Here is a 20,194-nt window from a genome sequence, read left to right as displayed (position 1 = left end):
CTGCTGTTGGTACTGAATCTTGGAAGAATTGGAGAGGTAAATAGATGCTACATAATTTACGAAGTTTTATTTAAGAGAAATATTCATGATTTTTTTTATGGGACAGTTTTACATATAATATAGTTATTTCCCTGATAATTATTTTATGAACATTCTGATCAGTAATGCTCCGTAAGGTAACTTGAAGTTAGCTTGCCACCCACTTCAGAGAGACTGGCCGTCGGGTGCACCGGGCAAGCAGGTGCACCTCACATTCCGTTGTAGGCGGGGCCTCCGCCCCCTTCGGGTACCACCCAGTTAATGTTCTGACTTGGGTCTTTAATGTCACATGTTTTGCAGTGCACACAGTTCTGAGCGTTTATCTGCAACCGGAATCCATCACCTTGTTCCAAAGGCACAAACTCGTAAACTCCTGTGAGGAAAAACAAAACGGTGCTGTGAGGTCCCTAACTTTTGACCTCAAAGTCTAGGAGACGTGCGCTATGAAAACCTTGAAGGTTTGTAGACAGTGTTTACTCACAGGGACTATTACAGAGATCTTGTTGTGTGCGTTTGCTGTTGGTGTAAATTACAGACAAAAGCAGAAGGTACAGCAGGATTTGGCCGAGTTAGTATTACTAATGAGGGAACTCGACGTCGAGCGGTGTGAATTCATTTTATACACAGGCGTACTCGGGAGACGGTGCAGGTTTGGTTCCAGACCACCGCGGTACCTTGACGTCGCAACAGCGAGTTACGTGAGCGTTCTGGAGTCTAATGTGTATAAGTATGTTTGCACCATACCACGCCTGTCAAGGGTGCAACAGCATTATGTCTAAAAAATGTACATGCTTTAATTAAAAATACTTGATTGCTAAAAAGTGCTAACCACCATCTGAGCCTTCAGTGAGTCATAGTGACAACAAACATCACTGGTCACAGCATCTAATCATGGAAAAGTTTGAAAAGTGGCAAAATTACACGTGACACAGACAAGAAGTGAGCAGACGCTGGGAAACCGGCAGCAGAACGAGGTACCCCGCGTGTGTCCGCCTTCGGCTGCAAGGACGGGGCGTGCGGGCCCCGCCCGCAGTGTGACTGACAGCCCGCGTGGGGCAGAGGCGATTAAAGCCCTCGGAGCGCCCACCCTGGTCCCCGTCCAGAAGGCGCCGGTCTCCGTCTCCACGCCCCTGAGTGGTGCTCCACCGTCCTGGGAGGCCCGGTCCTGCTACAACTAGTGACCGCTCAGCACTAAAAGGCACAGTGTTCCCGTGGGCCTAAAGCCTGGGACCGTTTCCCTGAGCTGGAGGCGGCTGTTGTGTAGTATTTTAGGTATGTACACACGGGCCACGCGCTTGTGTGCGTACACTTACAGGAGCAGCCGCGACAGGTGACTTAAGTCACGTGAACATGGAAAGGCATGTGGTGCTTTGTTCCATCATCCTCACCTTGGGCTCAGAGTAGACAGGGAAAGGCCTTTTCCTTTTTTTTGAAAAATGCCACCTGAATCAGGCTTAAGAAAACTCCCTACCACTTTAACATCGCGAGTTAGAGTAGGAGCCACAAGAATGTTACTGAGGTTTCAGAAGGGAGCTGGACGTGGGAGTCACCGACAGTTTCCAGGCCAGGGGAGTTTCTCAAGACGCCGGAAGCACGTTTCCGACTACACGGACTTCGGGGGCGGGGGGCGGGGCCGCACTGACCTGCGGGGCAGAAGCGCTGCTCCGGCCCGTCGAACACGGCCAGGTTCCTGCTCACGGGCACGCTGTCGTCCCTCAGGGTTAGGTGTGCCGGCTGGTCGTGTTCGTGGTTCGTTCCGCTCAGAGCCACGGACGACAGGAGGTCAAAGCTAATCTGTCCGTCCGGCTTTGGATACTCAATAGGTGTGCAGTCCTTGGCTGGCTTGAGCTGATCAGAGTCAGAACCTTCTCAAGTTTTGAGGAAGATTTTAATAAAGATATAACATTTAAAAGTACTTCCTTAGTTTAGACATTTTTATTAAAACTTGTAAATATTACACTAAAGAAACAGGACTTCAGCCTTCTCAAAACAATGATACACTGTTCTCTTAAAGCTACTGAATTTATAATTCGCCAATAAAGCAAGTCTTAAAACGTTAAAAAAGTTGGCCAACTTCACTACTCATCAGAGCGCCTTCCTGACTCTTCAGTGACTGACATGCACCCTCTCAGAGTGGGGAGTTACCTTTATGTCTGAGGGTCCAGGGCTCCATCCCTCTGAATATCCAGTAGAAGATTCCGGTGTAAACCATCCCTCCGTACACACCCAGGACCCCGTGGCAGGACGGCCTGATGTTCCGAACAGCATACAGCTCCTTCCACACCCAAGATTTCTTCAAGCTGTCCTCATACTCAGTTACATGGAGTCCTTTTCATTAAGAACATGAAATGCTAAGTGTGAAATTGCCACAAGGAGTATAAAGCACTTACTGTCCGGGTACTTTGCTACTGAAATAACGATGAACCTCAGGCCATTTTAAAAAGTGGGTGGTCCTAGAAGACCACGTGTTGACGTCTTCCACAAAGATAACCCTTCCATGTATGTTGTCAACAGGCAGTAAGGCCAAACTGGTAGATGGAAAATTAGTGTCAAAATTCAGTGAATCTCAAAAGGAAGCTAAGACTCTGTACGGTACCTATAAAAGTGGGACGTTTCACAACTCATCAGTGACACACTTCTGCCTGTTACGGTTGAACCCGTCATGTACCGGCTCTGCCTAAGGCTCACGAGCTCGGTGGCGGCCATCCTCCCCGCGGGCTGTACCCCTCCCCGGGCCTGGAGACCTGCTTGCTCCAGTCCTGTCTGCGTGGGAGAGAGGAGCGGGGCCGCCGGGACAGCAAGGACAGGTCCTTGGCGAGAACGCAAGGAGCATTCAGGCCCGCTGTCAGCCAGCGCCCCCGGCCTGCGCTGGCTGGTCCTGCCCCCCCCCTCGGGCCCCCCTCCTGCCCTCCCTGGCCTCCACCTCCACACACGCGCTTGAACGTGGTCAGGCTGCATATTCTATCTGGAGGAACGTCTGTCACCTGACCTTAAGGGACAAGGCTTCTTTATCCAGCGTCTATCGAGCAGCTCCTGGTGTTTGTGACTCAAAGTGAATGAAGCCCCTGCTCTCGGTGTTTTCCATCCAAGAGGTGGGAGACAAGAGGCAATAAATAAGGATATGGCACAGTGAGCCCAACGCTGGGCAGTAACCCTGGGAGGCCGCAATGTGGGAAGAGGGCCTGGATGCCCCGTGTGTGCGCGCGTGCACGCGCGTGTTGCAGGTTAACTGGTTTGGGGCCAACGTAAGGCCACCAGGAGAGACCTGAGCCCAGGGAGGGGCCCGGGGTGGGCGGCGAGCAGACACGGGCGCACTGGAGAAGGGGCAGCTGAAGGCTGGCTGAGCCGCTCGGCTTTACTCTGAGACATCTGGGTGGCACTGAGCGGTCCCGCTGGCAGAGGGAGCACAGGTGGCGGTGCCGGCTGCGCCCGCACTCGGGAGGGCCAGGAGGTACAGGAACGGGCGCTGTCCACGGTGATGCTCATGTGCAGGGCAGGCACGCGGGCCTCTCTCCATGCCAAACAGACACGAAACCACCGAGGTCTTAGACTGTATTTACTTTCACCCTCTCTCTGTGTTTAAATAGCTTCTTTTCAAATGTCCCACTGAAGGCCCTGGCAATTTTCTATACTCTAAATAGGAAGTTCTTACCTATTGTCTTTGATTGGAGATTTTCACTAGTTAGTTGATTAAAAATAGATTCTGCTGCCAAAATCCCACTTTTCATGGCTGTGTGGGTGCCTTTGATCTTGGGAACGTTCATGAAGCCGGGGCTACAGCCAATCAGTAGCCCACCAGGGAAGGTGAGTTTCGGTATAGACTGAGGAGAGGAACAGTCAGGGCGCATTTGTTAGCTTGCACTGAACAAGCAGAACCCAATACTCCAACTTAACAGCCTCTTTTAAAGCTGTAGGGAAAAACTGGGGAAAAAAGACATGAAAATGAATACAGAGAAGGAAGACAGCGGAGCAAGGGCACCCCCTCCCCTGAGAACGGGGCTGGAAATATGACTATTTGTCCATGAAGACCTTTCATTCTCCCTCTCCAAGATGCATCCACATGGGACAGACTTAAAGCCAGAGCGTTAACGTTCATTTTTATTATGGTTTTTCTTAACGGGGGCACTGGGGATGGAACCCAGGACCTGGTGCGTGCTTAAGCATGTGCTCCGCCACTGAGCTATATACCCTTCCCCTCCAGAGCATTAAGATTTAAAGTGTGTTTATTTATACGTATCCGTGTCATAATTAAAAATATTCTCTAACCCTGAACGACTATTATCTACATTGCAATCTGCTTTTACACACATTGGGGTAACACATGATTTACAAAGGATCTTGTCTTAACTCTATTTATCCTTTTGTTTTACTTTGACGTCTAGGGAGGGGGACCTAGGTCCCAATCACGGCATCACTACAATTAGCTAGTACCTTAAATGATCTATTTACATTAACCTAAGAATAAGCTGAATCTCCAAAATAAAAACTTAAGATGGTTGTTTGGGCGTCAGAACACATTTCTGATGAGAAGCAGCGTGATCAAGGGCGGTGATATTTTCTGTCTCCGCCCCACACCAAGCAGCTGACTTAGGGACCGTGGGCGGGGGCGCACACTGTAATCTACAGTTAGAGAAGGGACAAGGAGGGGCCAGCGGGGGTGCGCTTCCCGTCTGGGCTTTTCCTCCCCTGGAAGCTACTCCTACAGCCATGGGTCTTGATAAGAGAGTGGTGGGTGGCGGGGGCCAGGCCGGCAGTGCTGAGGGGCCTGGGGGCGGAGCATGGGGACAGGGAAGCCACTGCCTCAGTGCAGGGGGTGTGGTGAGCCCACCGCGGCCACAGCCGCAGCTCCTGTGGTCACAGAGTTCGAGCTGTGACAGGGAGAGGCGGGGCTGGGGACAGAAGGCAGGCTGGCAAAGGACAGGGCCCAGTTCCCTCAGCAGGACCCTCAAGAAAGGAAGGAATGCATGACTGCTTCTCACACCAAGCTTGGCACCAGAACCACACGGGTCAGAGAGTAGACAACGGGAGGGGCTTTCTGGAACGCTGAGGGCTGGAAGCAGAGGGGACGGCCAGGAACCTGGGGAATGACAATGACCTTCTCAAAGAAGGCTGGGCCTTGCTAATAGTAGGCTTGAGTCAAGAACCAAAGACTGAAGTTTAATAAAAGGACACGGATTGCTGGTGTAAATTCTTCCAAATTGGTGCTTAAGTTCTAAGAATAAAAATATGGCCAAAAGGAATGGGTGATTTTCAGTGCAGGGAGGACCCTACCCTGCATGGGCAGTGCTACTGGGAGCTGGGCATCCTGTTAAGGAACTAGGGACTGAGGAAAAGTCGCACCAAGAAATGCATCCTGGGACATCCGTTAAACTGGGGCTAAGTAATTAGAAACCCTCCAGGCACAGTGAATTTGGGTACAGACTGAGGAAAGGAATAAAAAGTCACGTGATAATACTTGTTAGCTCAAAATAAAGCTGAATGTTCCGAATTTTTACATCTTAAGAGTCTTCAGAAACTTAATGGAAATTAAGTTTCTACATCTTTAACTAATTAAGTCAGAAAATTTAGGTAAACAGTGTGTGTGTGTGTGTGTGTGTGTGGTGTCATCTCTGTCGATCTAAAAATCACCCGAGATGCTGAAGCAGACGAGGCTGGTGTTTTAAACACGAATCTGCCCTTACTACTGAACATGCCAAACCTTTACACTAGGAATTAAAAAGAGCAGAATTGGGCTGACAGTGGGTATTGAGGACATTATTCGAAAGAGCTTAATGGACTTGAACACAGGCAATTTAATAAACACTGTTTCACATGAATTAATTATTCTGGAAACAAAAATCGCCTCCTAAGTGGTACCCCGTACCTTTAACAGAACTTGGGGATGGTGCTATTTTAGGGTTCTAGTGATTACATTCAGAATTTTGCTATGATGTTACAAATCACCGTTACAATAATAATGTATTTAGAACATCACTTTAAAGGTTAAATCAGTTCTTCGCCCTAATTTTCTATGATCTGTGACTTTCACAACAGACTTTTCTTTTTTAAAGATACGCAATTTCTAAAATAGTTCTAGATCCCGAGAACACAGGAGACAGAAGGGGTCATCTTTATCTTACAGATGGTCCCCGAAGGCCAGAGGAGTAAAGTAACTTGAGCAAACCATCTGGTCTAAGTTCTAGAGCAGATCTTCAGGTCATCTTGCCTGTCTCATGCTGTTCCCACAACAGCACTAATAGCTTTTATCTTACTGGTATATACTTTATGCATTGACTGCATGTGGAAGGACTTATTTTGAACAGATGCTAAAATAGGGCAATCAAGGGTAAAAACTTAACAGAGGCCTCCTAAGAGCCATAGATGTTACTAGGTAATTGAGATGAATTAATTACCTTTGCTGAAAATTACATTTGTCCTTGAGTTTCCTGGCAGCTAAGGAATAAAGGAAAATATCTTGATCACATAGTTTAAATTTTCTGTTTAGAAACAGACCAACAAACAAAAAAAGCCCATGAATTTGTCCCTAGAAATCGAGATATTCTTAAAATGGATTCACGGTGTCATTGATTTATCTATGTCGTGGTACAGTTTTATAAAGACTAGGATGCTTTGCTTAGTTACTTAAATTTTCTTCCTATGAGATAATTTTCTTTTCTTTATCTACATTTGTTACATCACATTTCAAGGTTGAATTTGTAATACAGAAACAAGAAAAAGTGCGGAGGGTTACCTGAAAGCCGCCTTCATTGAGTGCCCTGGCTCCGTATGCAATCCTTTTCCCACCTTCCAACGTCGGCCGGATGCTGGGGTGGTGTTTCCACCTCTGGAACTCTTTAAATGGACTTAGGTACGGATTTTGATAGTCTAAACCAACCTTAAAATTTTTATATTTAAATTAGATGTTTATTTCAAATTATATCAGGCTAAATTTTTATATTTAAATTAGACACTTATTTCAAATTATATCAAGCTAAAATATTGCTCAAAAGTGAGCAATATTTATCAGAAAATACATTCATTAAATTTCCTATACTCAAAACACTTAGAAAAATACATGCAGTGACTGAGATTTAAATAACTGAGTAAAATCTGTTTGGAAAAGAAAGGGCAAATAAAAGGAAACCATGTGTTTATAACTGGCAAAACTTTAAAACAATTTAGGACATACTAATAAATACTGTGCTCTGTAAATCTAAGTCCAAATTAGAAAAAAATATTGGTAGGTGTCTTGCATTATGTTTCTACAAAAGGAGCTGCCACAGTTTATTATTCGTTTATCAACATCAACTCCAGAAAGAAACAGCACTACTGAGGCCAGAATGAAGAGGCAGAATGCAAGCACACTTAAAGAAAAAAAAAGAGGACAGGAACTACCGGTTCTATTTTACAGGGCATTGCCAAAACGCTGAAATTAATAACTACACCTTTGTTGCTTTGAAAAAGATGAAGTTTCTGTACAAACCACACAACAGCGCTGCGCTGAGCACAGCGAACCCGCACGCACTTAACACGGCGACAAGCCTAATCGTGGCCTAAACCACAGGCTGCGGCCAAGTGCAGGTGCGGCCACAGGGAATGGTCTTCCCATTTCTTGTAACGGTCAAGATGTAGTTTGTTGCAAAGATGTGAGTGACCGAAAGGGAGAAAATGCTCCTGTTTTACAAGGTTACGGGATCCAGCCGCGAGCCACTGCACCTCTGCGGCGCCGGGCCCCGGGGCAGGCGCACGCCCGCGGGTCTCTGGGTGCGGGGCCGGAGCGCCTGGCCTGCGCTGGTTCTCCCTCCCGCAGAGGAAGGCCGGCCCCGCCGCCTCGGGCACGCGGGCAGCAGCCGGCACGGGGCCGGTGCAGTGGGACAGCGACGGCCCAACATCCACAGCGGCCACCGCATGTCACACACAGATGACACTGGACAGTGCGTGAAACAGGAAAAGCCCTTTACAGCCTCCGGATGCGGAACCCTGGTTTCATAACCCTGGAGGCCCTCACGGGGACTGTCCACAGCGGGCCCAGAACTCACCACCAGGCCGAGGGCCACGAGCGGCTCGCCTTCATTCAGGTGGTAGAGAAAGGAGCCTCCATACGTGTGTCTGTCCAGCGGCCAGCCCACTGTGTGGTCCACCCTCCCCGGCTTCCACTTCTTCTCATCAATAAGCCACAGCTGAAAAAAAAAAGCCCAGAGTATTATTTAAATGTTTATGTCATCACTATGGGTAAAACATACTAAGGTTTGTATCTTATGTGTGAAAGTGACAAGAGACAAGCTGTAACAGGAGAAACAGAATGAGGACTTCAAACATCCAAGAGAGGGGCGTCACCCCGCAGCAGGATGAGTCGGAGCAAAGTCACAGGGGGGAAGGTTAGGGACTCTAAGACACTCATGAGACTCTCAGACTGGAAGGTGTCCAGGCGATTACAGGGGACGCCATCGGAGAGACAAGGAAGCTTCCTGGGGCCGGGAGATCGGGTGGGGGTCACATGGGGGTGTCCCCCTTGTGAATACCCACCAAGCCCGCACCTCAGAGCTGTCACCTCACAGCACAGCTGTTATTCTGCAGGAAGGAAGGTCACTCTCTCCCACACTACCCTCTCCCCTGCTGAAGGGGATTCATCACCTTACTTTCACAATGGTGAGTTTTAAATTTTAAACCATTTCCGTATGAAACAGTATCTAAAAATCAGGCATCACTGGCCATCAGGTAGTGTTGTGCAATCCACCAGAACAACTAAGCCCGTATTCACAACACAGTGAATCTAGTCACACACAGAATCTGAACCATTCTGAGCTTTACCCTAAAAAAATTTTTAACTGAAGAATTATAAGGAAACTTTTACACTAGTAAACCTCGGGTTTGAGAAAATAGATTAGAGACTGGATAAATAGAAAAGATGCAACACTTAATCTAATTACACTTTAGGTTGCAGATGGCTAAAATTTCATTTAAAGCTTATTTTCCAATGTTATACTATAGCTGAGTATATATTTCATAAAATAAATTCTCTTTATATTATAATTTTGAATAAACAATTCCTGTGGGGGGTGGCCATCTTACAGAAAGCATTTGGGTAGCAGGTCAAATTGTATTAGGGCAGACGGCATTACAATGAAAAACAAAATCAATGTTACAAATATGTTCCACTTTTTCTTTCAATCAACATTTGATAAAGCAATTAGAACATGTACAGACAATTTAGAGAATAGTGGACTTTGATTAGGAATATTTTCTAGTCCCTTAAAAAAAATCCCAAATATTTTCAGTCACTATGAACATTTTGAGTCAATAAAAAAAATACAACTGTAAAATTAAATCAGTTGTATAAACTACATGGCAAGACAGATGAAGGTAAGCTTCATCTTCCAGAATTAAAACCATGGAGCCAAGCCCAGATACCTCCTTCAGCCCAATCCCATAGGTCTGGGGCTCACAGCTGGCCCTCAGGTCGAACTTCCTGTAGAGTTGCTTGGCCAGGTGTCCGTGGCAGCCCTCTGCAAAAACTGTGACTTTGGCGTGCAGTTCCAGTCCTCGCTCGAAGGTGGCCTAAGAAATAAAAATCGGTTAAACCGCAATGTTTGACAGCTGAAAAAATATTCACACTCCGTCAGCTGTGAACTGAACTATGACTCAGGTGCAGAAGGGACAGTGCAAATATATCATATTAGGGTAAAGCAGAGCACTGTTGTACGTGGAATCGAATTTAAATTTTATCACGTATCTTGTGTCTTTGTTACAGTTTTCTTTTGGACCTCAAAGGTACTAGACTGAATGGTTAAATCTGTAAGAATTAAAAAAAAAAACAAATAAAGCATGCTCACCACCCCCACCCGAATTATCTACAAGTGACAATAAAGGTAGGAGTGAAGGGGGTAGCGAGGCGGGGGAAGGGATCAACTGTATGGTGACCGACGGGAACCAGACTTGAGGTGTCATCACTCTGCAGCGTCTACAGACGTTGAATTACAACGCTGGACACCTGAAAGCTACATAATTTAAAAACTTTTTTGTAAAGTGAAAGGCCATCTCTCTGCTGTTCCTGATTTTCCAGTCCCATGACCTGAAGCAAAAAATACTATGAGTAGCTTTCTTGTGAATCATGCCAGAAAATTTCCATGAATAAAAAAGTGTATACAGAGTCTACTCATCTTTCTAACACAGTCAGGATCTAAATATACTCAACGACTCGCATGCACTTTAATCTTACTTGCTATCTCCTGCTGGAGGTGCACGATAGAACTGAAATGTTTCTCCCAAAGGGAGAATAAAGCTCCGACTCAGCTCCTTCTCTACTGCTGTCTGTATTTTGCACTTACATCTGGCACATGGTAGTTACCCAATAGTTACTGAATAAAGAAATACAGAATAAGAAAATCTCTTATAAAATATGTTATTTACCGATACCTCTCTGTTCATAGATTTGCATGTACACATGCACACAGACACATTCACACAAAAAAAGGCTGACGTGGACGAAACGTTTCATAACTGTTTTCATGTTATAAAGTGACTTGCCGAAGGCAATATACACCAAATAAAGCTTGATTTTTCTAATGCTTGAATAGATTCCTCTAACTTTTCAACCAATTCTCAACAGCTGTACATTTAGGTTGTTCCAGTGTGTTTCACTGTTACAAGCACCGCTCAGATTAATATCCTTGGTGCTAAATATTTTTGGTCTAAATGGTACGAACTATTTCATGACTAATTTCACACCTTTCGCTACTAGCGTTTGCTGGTGTCTGTTTTTCTTGTGCGGTGCTCCCCCACCGTCATGCACGTGCACAGTCTAGAGGTGACACCTTTTTACTGTCCCCTGTCTCTCACTACATTACACTGTACTCGTCTGTAAAGCGTGTTGTCAGCCTGGCATGTGACATACACATATACGCACTGAGACACTTCCACAGACACTTAAACTTTTTTGGTTCCTGGTTTATTTTACAAAAAGAGGATCATATAACACACATTTTTCTAACTAGTAACGCTTCAGGGAGTCTCGTCAAAGGACCGGGCAGCTCCAACCTCCCTCTTTAGTGTCTGGGCAGTAGTCCGGGGGGCACCGGAGGTCATTCAGCCATTCTGTTAGTGGACAACAGCCAGCCACTCTGTGTCCAGTTCATCTGCGACAGTAAACAGTGTCACACAGAGGACACCCCTGTACAGGACCCTTACGATACTGGTGCTCTTGTTCCTGGAGGAGGTTCCCAGGGGGGCACCGGAAGGTCAGAGGGCACACCTCTTTTCATCTTGCTGGGTATCACCAGACGGTCTGCCCCGAAGCCTGAAGCAGCTGACATCCCCACCTGCAGTGTGAGAAGACCCCTCCCTGGGCCCAGCTGCTGACAGAGCTAACGGTGCCTCTTACAGTTTCGCCAAGTGCGGTGCCAAATCACTGCTGTTTTAATCTGCACTTTCCTGACCACTGTTTCCAGCATCTTTTCCTTTTTGATTGAAGAACTACTAAATGAGCACCTCAGTGTGCCAGGTTCTACGCCAGGCACAGGGAGAGAGAGAGAAAGAAAGGAAGACACGTCCCTTTCCTGCAGGCGAGTCACAGAGCAGAGCTCAGTAAGGACCTGAGGGTATAATCACACTTGTGACAGTGCCCTGGGAGGAGCACATGGTGTCAGGATGGGGCGGGGAGGGAGGTCTCCAGGCGAGTGGGAGGGGCTCCGGGAGGTGTGACACTGCGGACGACACTCCTCACAGGGAGGGCTCGCCAGCACCTGCTCTTCCGTGAACTGTCACTCTGTAAGATTCTGCCCATCTTTTAACGTGCTGTCTTTTTCTTGTCAGTGTACACGGGCTCTCTGACATCACAGGCAGTCAAGTATGTTTTGCCCAATCTCTGCTTATTCGCAGACTCTATAGTATTTCCGGCACACAGAAGTGTCTAAGTTTTAAATACTTAAAAGAGGTCTATCTCTTACAGGTTTTCAATTTCTTGCCTACACAGGATGGCTCACTCCACCCCTAGGCTGTGACTGTAACCTAGATTTCTTTCTGATTTTTTTTTTACTGTTTTACAAAATCATGACCGTTAAGAAAAAATGAGGGTCCGACTCTCTTTGCTCCCAGAAGGACAGGGAGTTTTCCCAGCACCACTTATGAAACAATTCTAGCTTAACGAACTGAACATCCCTGAGCACACTCCCGCTTCCTCTTAGAGGCAGCCTCCCCTCCGTGTGCCGGACCCCCATCCCAGCCCCTCCACTCAGGGCCGTCTGACCCCGGGCAAGTTACTTACAGACCTGGGAAACGGAAGCACGTCCAAATCCCACTTCTTACAGCCACGCGCCTAACAGACCTGAGGCTGGGGCTGTGGAATAAGCAGCAGGACACGTGGTCCGGACTCAGGGAGGAGGCATTCAAAGCCGTGGGCCTGCAGAGAACGTAGGTGTGGACCCGACATGCAGCCTGGAGCCTGGATTGTTCGGAGGACGGGAGGGAGGGGAGGAGGAGCAAGCAAGGCGGCAAGAGGCCCCGAAAACACAAGGAAACCGACAGGAGGTGGCGTGGAAGCCAGACGGTTTTTCCAGGAGGGAGACGTTAGCCCGCTGAGCCGGTCCTGCCTCCGGGGCCGTGAGAGGACAGAGGACTGACCCTGGGTGACAGGTGGGGGTCTGTGGTGGACGAGTGTCAGGGAGAGGACGTGGAGGAGCCTGAGTGTGCTGGGCTGGCAGAGGTGGACCAGCGGGGTAAGCAGAATCACACCTGGCTCCCCCCGACCTGTTGTACCAAAGTACTTTTCTAAAACCTCTGATTTGGGAGTTTCGGTTACTAAGAGTCCACTGCACTCTTCTAGGCTTTTCTGTCCGTATAAATACAACATAGACGACACAACTATTTCTACAACTACAGAGCACAGAACACAAAACACACCCTGGACAAATACCAGGACACACACACACACACACACACACACACACACACACAGGAAATATCAGAATGGTAGACTTTGTGTGCTCCGGTTTTGCTGTAATAGTAAATATGCAAATTTTTAAAGAATAAAATGTGATTTAAAATTAAATGATCATGATACAGAAAAGAGTAATCACAACACAGGAGAGAAGTCAGAGAAAACGACATCCTTTAATTGTTACTGAGCCCCCCACACCTGAGTTCCCTCACCAAGTTCATGGCTAATCTCTCTATTCAAGACTTTACTCCTTCCTCGTTCCCTGTGACCTCGACCCTCTGCTACTGAACACCAACCACCCAGAGGCATGACCAGGCTGCTGCTGTGGACAGTCGGTCATGACCAGAGCTGCTGCGGGACACCCCATGCATCGGACGTACACACTCAGGGCAGGAGGAGCTCAAAGAGCGCCCACCCCAGTCGTGGACCACCTGCCTGAGAATTGTAAACCATGGACATCCTGACTCCTGAAACTGGATTATGAAACATCACAGAACCGGCACCAGACAGTGATTAATCCTAGCCTCTTTGTTCTTCCCGTTCAAAGAATCCCCAAGTCAGAGACCAGGCGGCAGGGGACCCGCCCTGACCTGACCCTGGCTCGGCGCCCTGCGATAAACTCTGACTTGGCTGCAAACTCGCACTGCCGGTCCAGCCCTGCGCTGTGGGCACTTGAGCCTGGGCTCAGACGCGCTATGAGCGGCAGTGTGAGGTAACGGTTGTTTGAAAACCCAGGGATGCATGAGACACCCTGGGGCTTGTTCAATCACCTTCCTGGGCCCTGCTGACAAGCCCACCGAGCCTCCAGACCTCGCGCGACTCTGGTGCAGCGGTCAGACCACCGGGAGGGATGGCGGAACGGGGAGACTAAGAGCAGGAGGCTGTGCTTCGGGGGGCGCCGGCCTGGGAGCCCAACTCTACTGAAGAACGGTTGTGACCCACAATGGCAAAGAACAGGTGCCCGAGTCACTATGCTGTATGCCTGGAACTAACACAGCTCTGGGAACCCACTCTCCTTCCACATGATTAAAGGCAAACCAAAAAGAACAGCAGAGAGGACAGGCTGAGCTCCCGAGGCTGCCGGAGGCCCTGGCAAGGCCTGGCATGGCCTGGCACCATGCCGGCTCCGGGCCGGCCCTCACGGAGCCTCTCAGCTGGTTGGGAACTTCAGACAAGGAACAAACCAGCATGAAGAGATGAGTTAATTTATGCAAGCGTGAACGTGTGTTTTGTTCTTGTCACTGTAGGAACACAAGGCATTTTTCCTTGTCCTTTCCAAGAAATCTTACAGGGTGTGAGATCCGAGTCTCAAGGGCTCTTCTTTTATGAACCCCAAATTAACTATTTGTGGAAACTTCTGAATGAGAGGAAGGCAATCAGGTTTCCATTTACCTAAAGATGTCAAACTCCTGGCAAAGACTGCATCCGCATTACTGACGGCAACACTGCCAATGACTCCTGCCCTCAGGCACGGGGACTGGAGGCGGTGGAGCGGCTGGTCCCTGACCTACGTGGTATGTTTGTTGTTTTTTGTTTTTTCCTAGGCCACTTGTTTTTTCTCTTCCCTCACTTTATATTCTCACTCTTACATAGGTTTTTAAAAATATCTTTATGGAAGCATATTCAGTTTACAATGTTGTGTCAATTTCTGAGTTATGTATTTATACATATATATATTCCTTTTCATATTCTTTTTCTTTTTAAAAAATTTTTTGTTTTATTATTATTTTTTGGGGGGTGGGGAGGCAATTAGGTTTGTTTGTTTACTTATTTATTTAATGGAGGTACTGGGGATTGAACCCAGGACCTTGTCCACGCTAAGCACACACCCTCCCCCCATATTCTTTCATTATAGGCTATTACGAGATACTGAATGTAGTTCCCGGCGCTCTACAGTAGGACCTCGCTGTTTACCTCTTTTATGTACAGTAGTATGTGTCTGCAAATCCCGGACTCCCAATTTCTCATTGAACGACCACATCTTACTGATACCCTCATTAACTAATGAGTGAAATAAAATCTGTGACGTGTTTGTTTTATATTCGTAGGAGTCAAGTTTTTATCTTAAAAAAAATTATTCTTACACGTTATATTTACTTGCCTAAATTACATTCAGTGCAAAAATGCTTCTGTATTTTTACCAATGAGAGAGAGTCCACATTAACACCGCTGCTCACTCATGTGCAGTCTGCAGCCAGGCCGAGCTATACCGCCTGCGAGTTGGCCCTCCCAACCCCCACCTGCCCCACCGGCCTGCTCAGTGCAGACCCTCAGCGGTTACCTTTGGTGCCCCGTCCTTCTGTATCCCTACATCGTTGGTAGCGACCCCCTTCACACTTCCGTCTTCATGATAAAGGACCTAGAATGCAAACACATTTCCTTATCACCTCAGGATTCGTAACTGCCTTGGAAAGAAACAACGAACAGCCCTAGATTTTCTAGGAGGTGAACCTGTCCTCTTGATGACAGGCTTAAGGATGTTCCAGGGAAAAAAAGGCAAGTTTCTAAGACACAGCCTTCTAGATGGAGCAGAACGCGGCCCAGACAGGCAGAGATGGAAGAAATGCTCCATCTGATGGGGAGGGACGGGGCTGGCGGAGGGGACACTGACAAAGCAGGCGAGATGCAGCAGGGAGACTTCTGCTGGGTTCGGGGGTCAGAGACACATGCGTGAACCTGGAGTCAGGGCCAGGACAGGCGAGGGCTGCCAGTGGGGTGGGACAAGGACACTGTCGGGGAAGCTCTGTCCCCAGGGAGCTGCGACCCGGACACAGACATCACAGAGGGGTTGAAGACAGCCTGAAGGTGACTCAAGCTTGTTTCCAGACCACGGAGGAAGGAGGGAAACTGTCCAAAAGTGTGATTCCGAAGATGAAAAATAACAATTCTCCGTAGCCCTTACTTGCTTTGTTTCCTCTGGAGGAAAACGCTCTTTGGATAGGAGAGAACAAAGTGTAGTTATCATCACACCGCAGGAAGCCCGGGAGTGGAAAGGCGGAGCAGGACTAGCAGCAGGGCTATGACAAACAGTTATCAACCTTTTATTGGGCACCCGGGAAACACAGCAACAGCAGGATGTGGCTGTGGCCTGGACTGGAGGTCGGCCTCCTAGTAACAAACACCGATGAGGAGGAGAGGTGCAGAAGAGGTGCAGGAGAGCTGCGGGGCCCTCTGAGAATGTGTGTGCGTGCGCGTGCACGGGCGCGCTCATGCGCATGCGTGCGCACACATTCAAAAACCGAAAGTCACGGACTCTGCAAACCACCTGCTGTGACTGAGACAGTGACTCCCGGTCAAGAACAGCTTATGAGGAGAAAGGCACAGCCACGTGCACACCTGTGCCCCGGGGAACAGCAGCCAGCAGCAGCAGGCGCACCGCGGGGACCCGGGTGTTTTGTTTGACTTGCACACTGTCAGGGCGAGAACGTTTTTTGAGTTTTCGCTGGTGACAAGAACAAAAGAACTCCTGCTCCCATGCAGAACCTTCTAGCGTTTCCTTCAGACAACTTAACTATAAGTCCTTTCCTGTCTCTCTTAGATCTATGGGAAGCGTGTCAGTTAGGAGCGAAATGAGCCCCGCCGCAGGCCTGTATCTCAGCTGTGCGTTTCGCGGGGCCTCAGAGACGGCTCTGCCGTGTGAACACCGAGCATGGTGTCCGTCTCCGTCTGCGGGGGAGTCCGGGCTTCCTGCTGTTCCAAGCTGTCCCTCCCTGCGGGTCAAGGAGACACAGCAGGCTTTACTTCCCTGGATAAAGATCGTGAGCACGCATGTAACACATCGCAGCTGCCCGGCTACGTGAGGGGGTGGACGGCCCGTAACTGCGCTGAGGTCTCGGCTTAGTGCTCATTCAGTAGTAACACTGTTTCAGTCTTCTTTATAATTTGGAGAGGTGCTTTTTCTGCGTTGGCAGGAGACTTTGTTTTTAATAATTTCCCAATAATACTTAGTGAGAAGCTACAGTAGGATGTGGCTGCCAAAAGAGTTCTTTTGAGGGAATTATTGGAAGAACAGCTTCTAGAATGAAGGCGGCAACAGTCCTGCTGCACACGAGGCTGGAATTCCTCCCCGTGCTGCTTTAAGGAGGGGACAACAGGGGATGCGCTCAGAGGACGGCGACAAAACAGACGCATCTCGAAGTACGTTACATGACGGCTCTAAGAATGAACAATATGTCATCGGGGAAAGAAACACACCAATGAAGGTGGGGAAGAAGAGCAGGGCGTCATCGTAACTGGAAAGCTGCCCTTGGAAGGGGACACAGGGTCGCTCTCTGTAGTACAGAACAGTGCATAAATGTCTCTTCACTGCAAGGAAGAGGGTTTTACCAACAACCCAGACGTCAGAGGCCTTCTTCACCCTTGGTGTGTTCAGTCCCACGCCGGACGACCACTTGGTGTAGGCACGAGGGATTCAAGCATTCTTTGGATTAGCTCTTGTTAGGATTCCCTCTAATCCTGCAATTCTAAAATCCTATGGCCTTTCTAAAATATTTATTTATTTACTCTGCACCATTCTTGGGTTATACTCCACAGACAAAGGGGTCCCATCCACTAAGCACCAGCCACGGAGCCGCACCCACCTCGGCGGCCGCGTAGCCGGGGTAGACTTCCACCCCGAGCGCTTCCGCCTGCTCGCCCATCCAGCTCACCAGGTGCCCCAGGCGAACGATGTAGTTGCCGTGGTTGTTCATGGGGAGACCTGTAAACATACGCTCATTTTACACGTCGGACTTTTCATTGGTAAACATCTCCAGAACATATATACTCAATTTAGAAATTCTAATCACATGTAATTTCTGCATAAATACACACATTATCTTAAGGCCAGTATTCAATTTATTTTCCAACAATTCTGGTTTAGAACTCAAATGACTAAATTGAAAACAACATTACAGAACTAACTTAAACATTTCTGGTAGCTTACAAGACTACCTCAATTCTTCTAGACTAGAAGACAGAAGAACCGAGCTCTAGTCCTGCCTTCCTACCCAGAGTTTCACAGCTGGCTTGTGGGGAAGTCCTTCAAGACCCTGGGCTTTACTTTTCTCAACTATAAGAGGAAGAGCTTTCCCCAGAGGACATGTAGTTCCCTCCAGCTGTGGGACTGTACATTCGACGACTGTCTATCATTCCCTACCTGGAAGAATTGGCACAGGGATTCTGTATTTCTCTGTTAAAATCCCAAATCGATCTTCTGTTACGGGAGTGTTCAGTGGAGCCTGGAAATAAAAGGGGAGAGAAAAGGATGTTTTTAGCTCATACCTGTGAAATATAAATAACAAACAAAAAAACTGTATCAAAAAGGAAAGAGAGCGATCCTCCTCACTTCTCCTTCATCACTTCCTTTGGAAAACTCGACACTGTCAATCCTTGTCTCCCTGAGATGGGTGGGAATCTTTCTAAAACCTGAGTAAGCCAGTCTGCATCTCAGGACTGTCTTTCTCGGGGGCCTGGAGGGCTGTCTTTGGAATGTGAAGGCAAGGAGGGTAGCTTCCTGTCTCCCTGTCTCTGTGGGACATGAGCCTAGGCACCTGCTTCCAGCTGTCACTTCCTGCTTGATGGAAACAGAAGAGAAGTTTTATTTTTCCTTCAGGTAAAGACAATTAACATGTGTGGAGTGGACTGGACCTGCCCAGCTACGTAAGGCCTCGGTCTGAAAAACGTTTTCTCCTAGATCTGATATTATGTCAGTAAGTCAAAGATACCCACTTCTGACGTACGATTGAAGAGAGAACGTTCATCAGGCACAACCATGGTATTTCTAGGTGAAAGGAGTGTGCTTCTTTAGAGAGGAGTGCGGTCACGTGTGCTAAGCACCACGGCCGCAGCCCAGCTTGGTCCCGCCTCAGCCTCTCCGAGGTACGTCACCGTCACCGTCACCGTGGTCTCGCTCCCCGTACTAACGAGGTCGCCTCCCGTAGACCCTGCCTGGACGGTGACAGTGCCTGGACTAATCCTCCTGCTTGTGATCGTGTGCCCCACCCCTCGGCCTTCAGAAACCTCTCCTTTCCAGCAGCTCTTTGGAGCCCCTTTCTATTCCCTAGACGACTCACAAGTCACCAAATAAGGCTAATTTGACCTTTAGATTCACTTGGCTGACTTTTGTTTTTTCAGTCTTTACGAAGTGTATTCACAGATACTCAACACTCTATAACCTGAGAGGTGGGAGAGGTGTAGTTACATATCTGATAGAGGAAAAAACTGAGATACACAGAGTATAAGAGTTTAACCAAGGACATACAAATAAAACAGTGCCATCATACCAGACTTTGCTTCTCTATGTATCATGCCAGAGATTTTTCTGCTTAGATTATTTAATTTATTATTACTATTATTTCCTTAGAAAATTAGATTCAGTTATTCCCTGTGGCTTTAGATACTGCAACATCTCAAGGAAGCTACCTAACATTATTAAGAACAGTGATATAAACAGCTACGGAACAAGTTAGGAAAGACCCTCTAAACCAAAACTGTATTCCTAGGTCTTCTCAAGGTGAGGCCTCCTCATAAAGCCGGTACACAAACACAGCACGTGCAAGGCATTAGGTAAAAGTGAGTTGACATCTTAAAGTTGTATTCTATATGATTCAGATTTTTGGTCCTTTTTAACTTAACTTGCATCTCCAATTATCCTCTAAGAGACAGAATTCTGTGAAGAGGGTGTCCCATATCCCATTAATTTGGAAACAGAGCTACTACAGAGGTCAGACTCAGCACAGAGAATAATTTTTCATACTCCCTTCTCCTTCCAGTCTGGGAAGAGCTCCTGGAGAGCACGGGGGTCAAGGCAGGCCCCCGAGAGGGTGTGAGCCCCGATCTGGGCCGCCTTCTCCACCAGACACACGCGGAGGTCCTTGCCGTGCTGGGCGGCCAACTGCTTCAGCCGGGCAGCGGCCGAGAGCCCGGCGGGGCCGGCGCCCACAACCACCACGTCCGCCTCCTCTGCAAACCTCTCCATGTTCACTCCTGCGAGGGGAGGAGGGGAAAACACAAACAAACACTGGGTGACTATGACCCGACAGAAGCCCAGGCTCACAGGTCCCCACCCTCCTTCAGAGCGTCGTTTACACACGTCGCCCTCCGCTCTGCATGAGGATTACACTACATTCTTCATTGTCTTAGTGGAACGTTCTCTTCCATTCTGTTCCAGGGCACGTCTGATTTTGGCTTTGAGGTTTATTACTATCACTTCTCAAATATCTGCTTATCTAAATATTAATATGTACCAGATTTGGTAAAGTT

At 47.9% G+C, this 20,194-nt stretch overlaps 1 protein-coding gene across 4 annotated transcripts in view; it reads right to left on the bottom strand.

Annotated features, from left to right (window-relative positions):
* Positions 1 to 48: 48 nt before the first annotated feature.
* ETFDH (electron transfer flavoprotein dehydrogenase) overlaps positions 49 to 20,194 on the bottom strand; it is a 31,323-nt gene continuing 11,177 nt past the window's right edge. For 3 of the 4 annotated variants that reach the window (XM_064486485.1, XM_064486438.1, XM_064486421.1), the window contains 11 exons: positions 19,689 to 19,918; positions 18,090 to 18,171; positions 17,533 to 17,651; positions 15,234 to 15,311; positions 9,430 to 9,576; positions 8,058 to 8,198; positions 6,770 to 6,913; positions 3,692 to 3,860; positions 2,185 to 2,367; positions 1,683 to 1,907; positions 49 to 412 (listed from right to left, as the gene is read on the bottom strand). In XM_064486485.1, coding sequence (XP_064342555.1) covers positions 249 to 412; positions 1,683 to 1,907; positions 2,185 to 2,367; positions 3,692 to 3,860; positions 6,770 to 6,913; positions 8,058 to 8,198; positions 9,430 to 9,576; positions 15,234 to 15,311; positions 17,533 to 17,651; positions 18,090 to 18,171; positions 19,689 to 19,918 — 1,682 coding nt within the window. In that variant the 3' untranslated portion in view covers positions 49 to 248. The remainder of the gene's footprint in view (positions 413 to 1,682; positions 1,908 to 2,184; positions 2,368 to 3,691; positions 3,861 to 6,769; positions 6,914 to 8,057; positions 8,199 to 9,429; positions 9,577 to 15,233; positions 15,312 to 17,532; positions 17,652 to 18,089; positions 18,172 to 19,688; positions 19,919 to 20,194) is intronic. The other variant, XM_064486420.1, reaches the window with a different exon arrangement.

The sequence above is a fragment of the Camelus dromedarius genome, chromosome 1, assembly GCF_036321535.1.
Source record: "Camelus dromedarius isolate mCamDro1 chromosome 1, mCamDro1.pat, whole genome shotgun sequence".
Classification (NCBI taxonomy): Eukaryota; Metazoa; Chordata; class Mammalia; order Artiodactyla; family Camelidae; genus Camelus; species Camelus dromedarius.
This window is presented reverse-complemented; position numbering and strand designations above follow the sequence as displayed.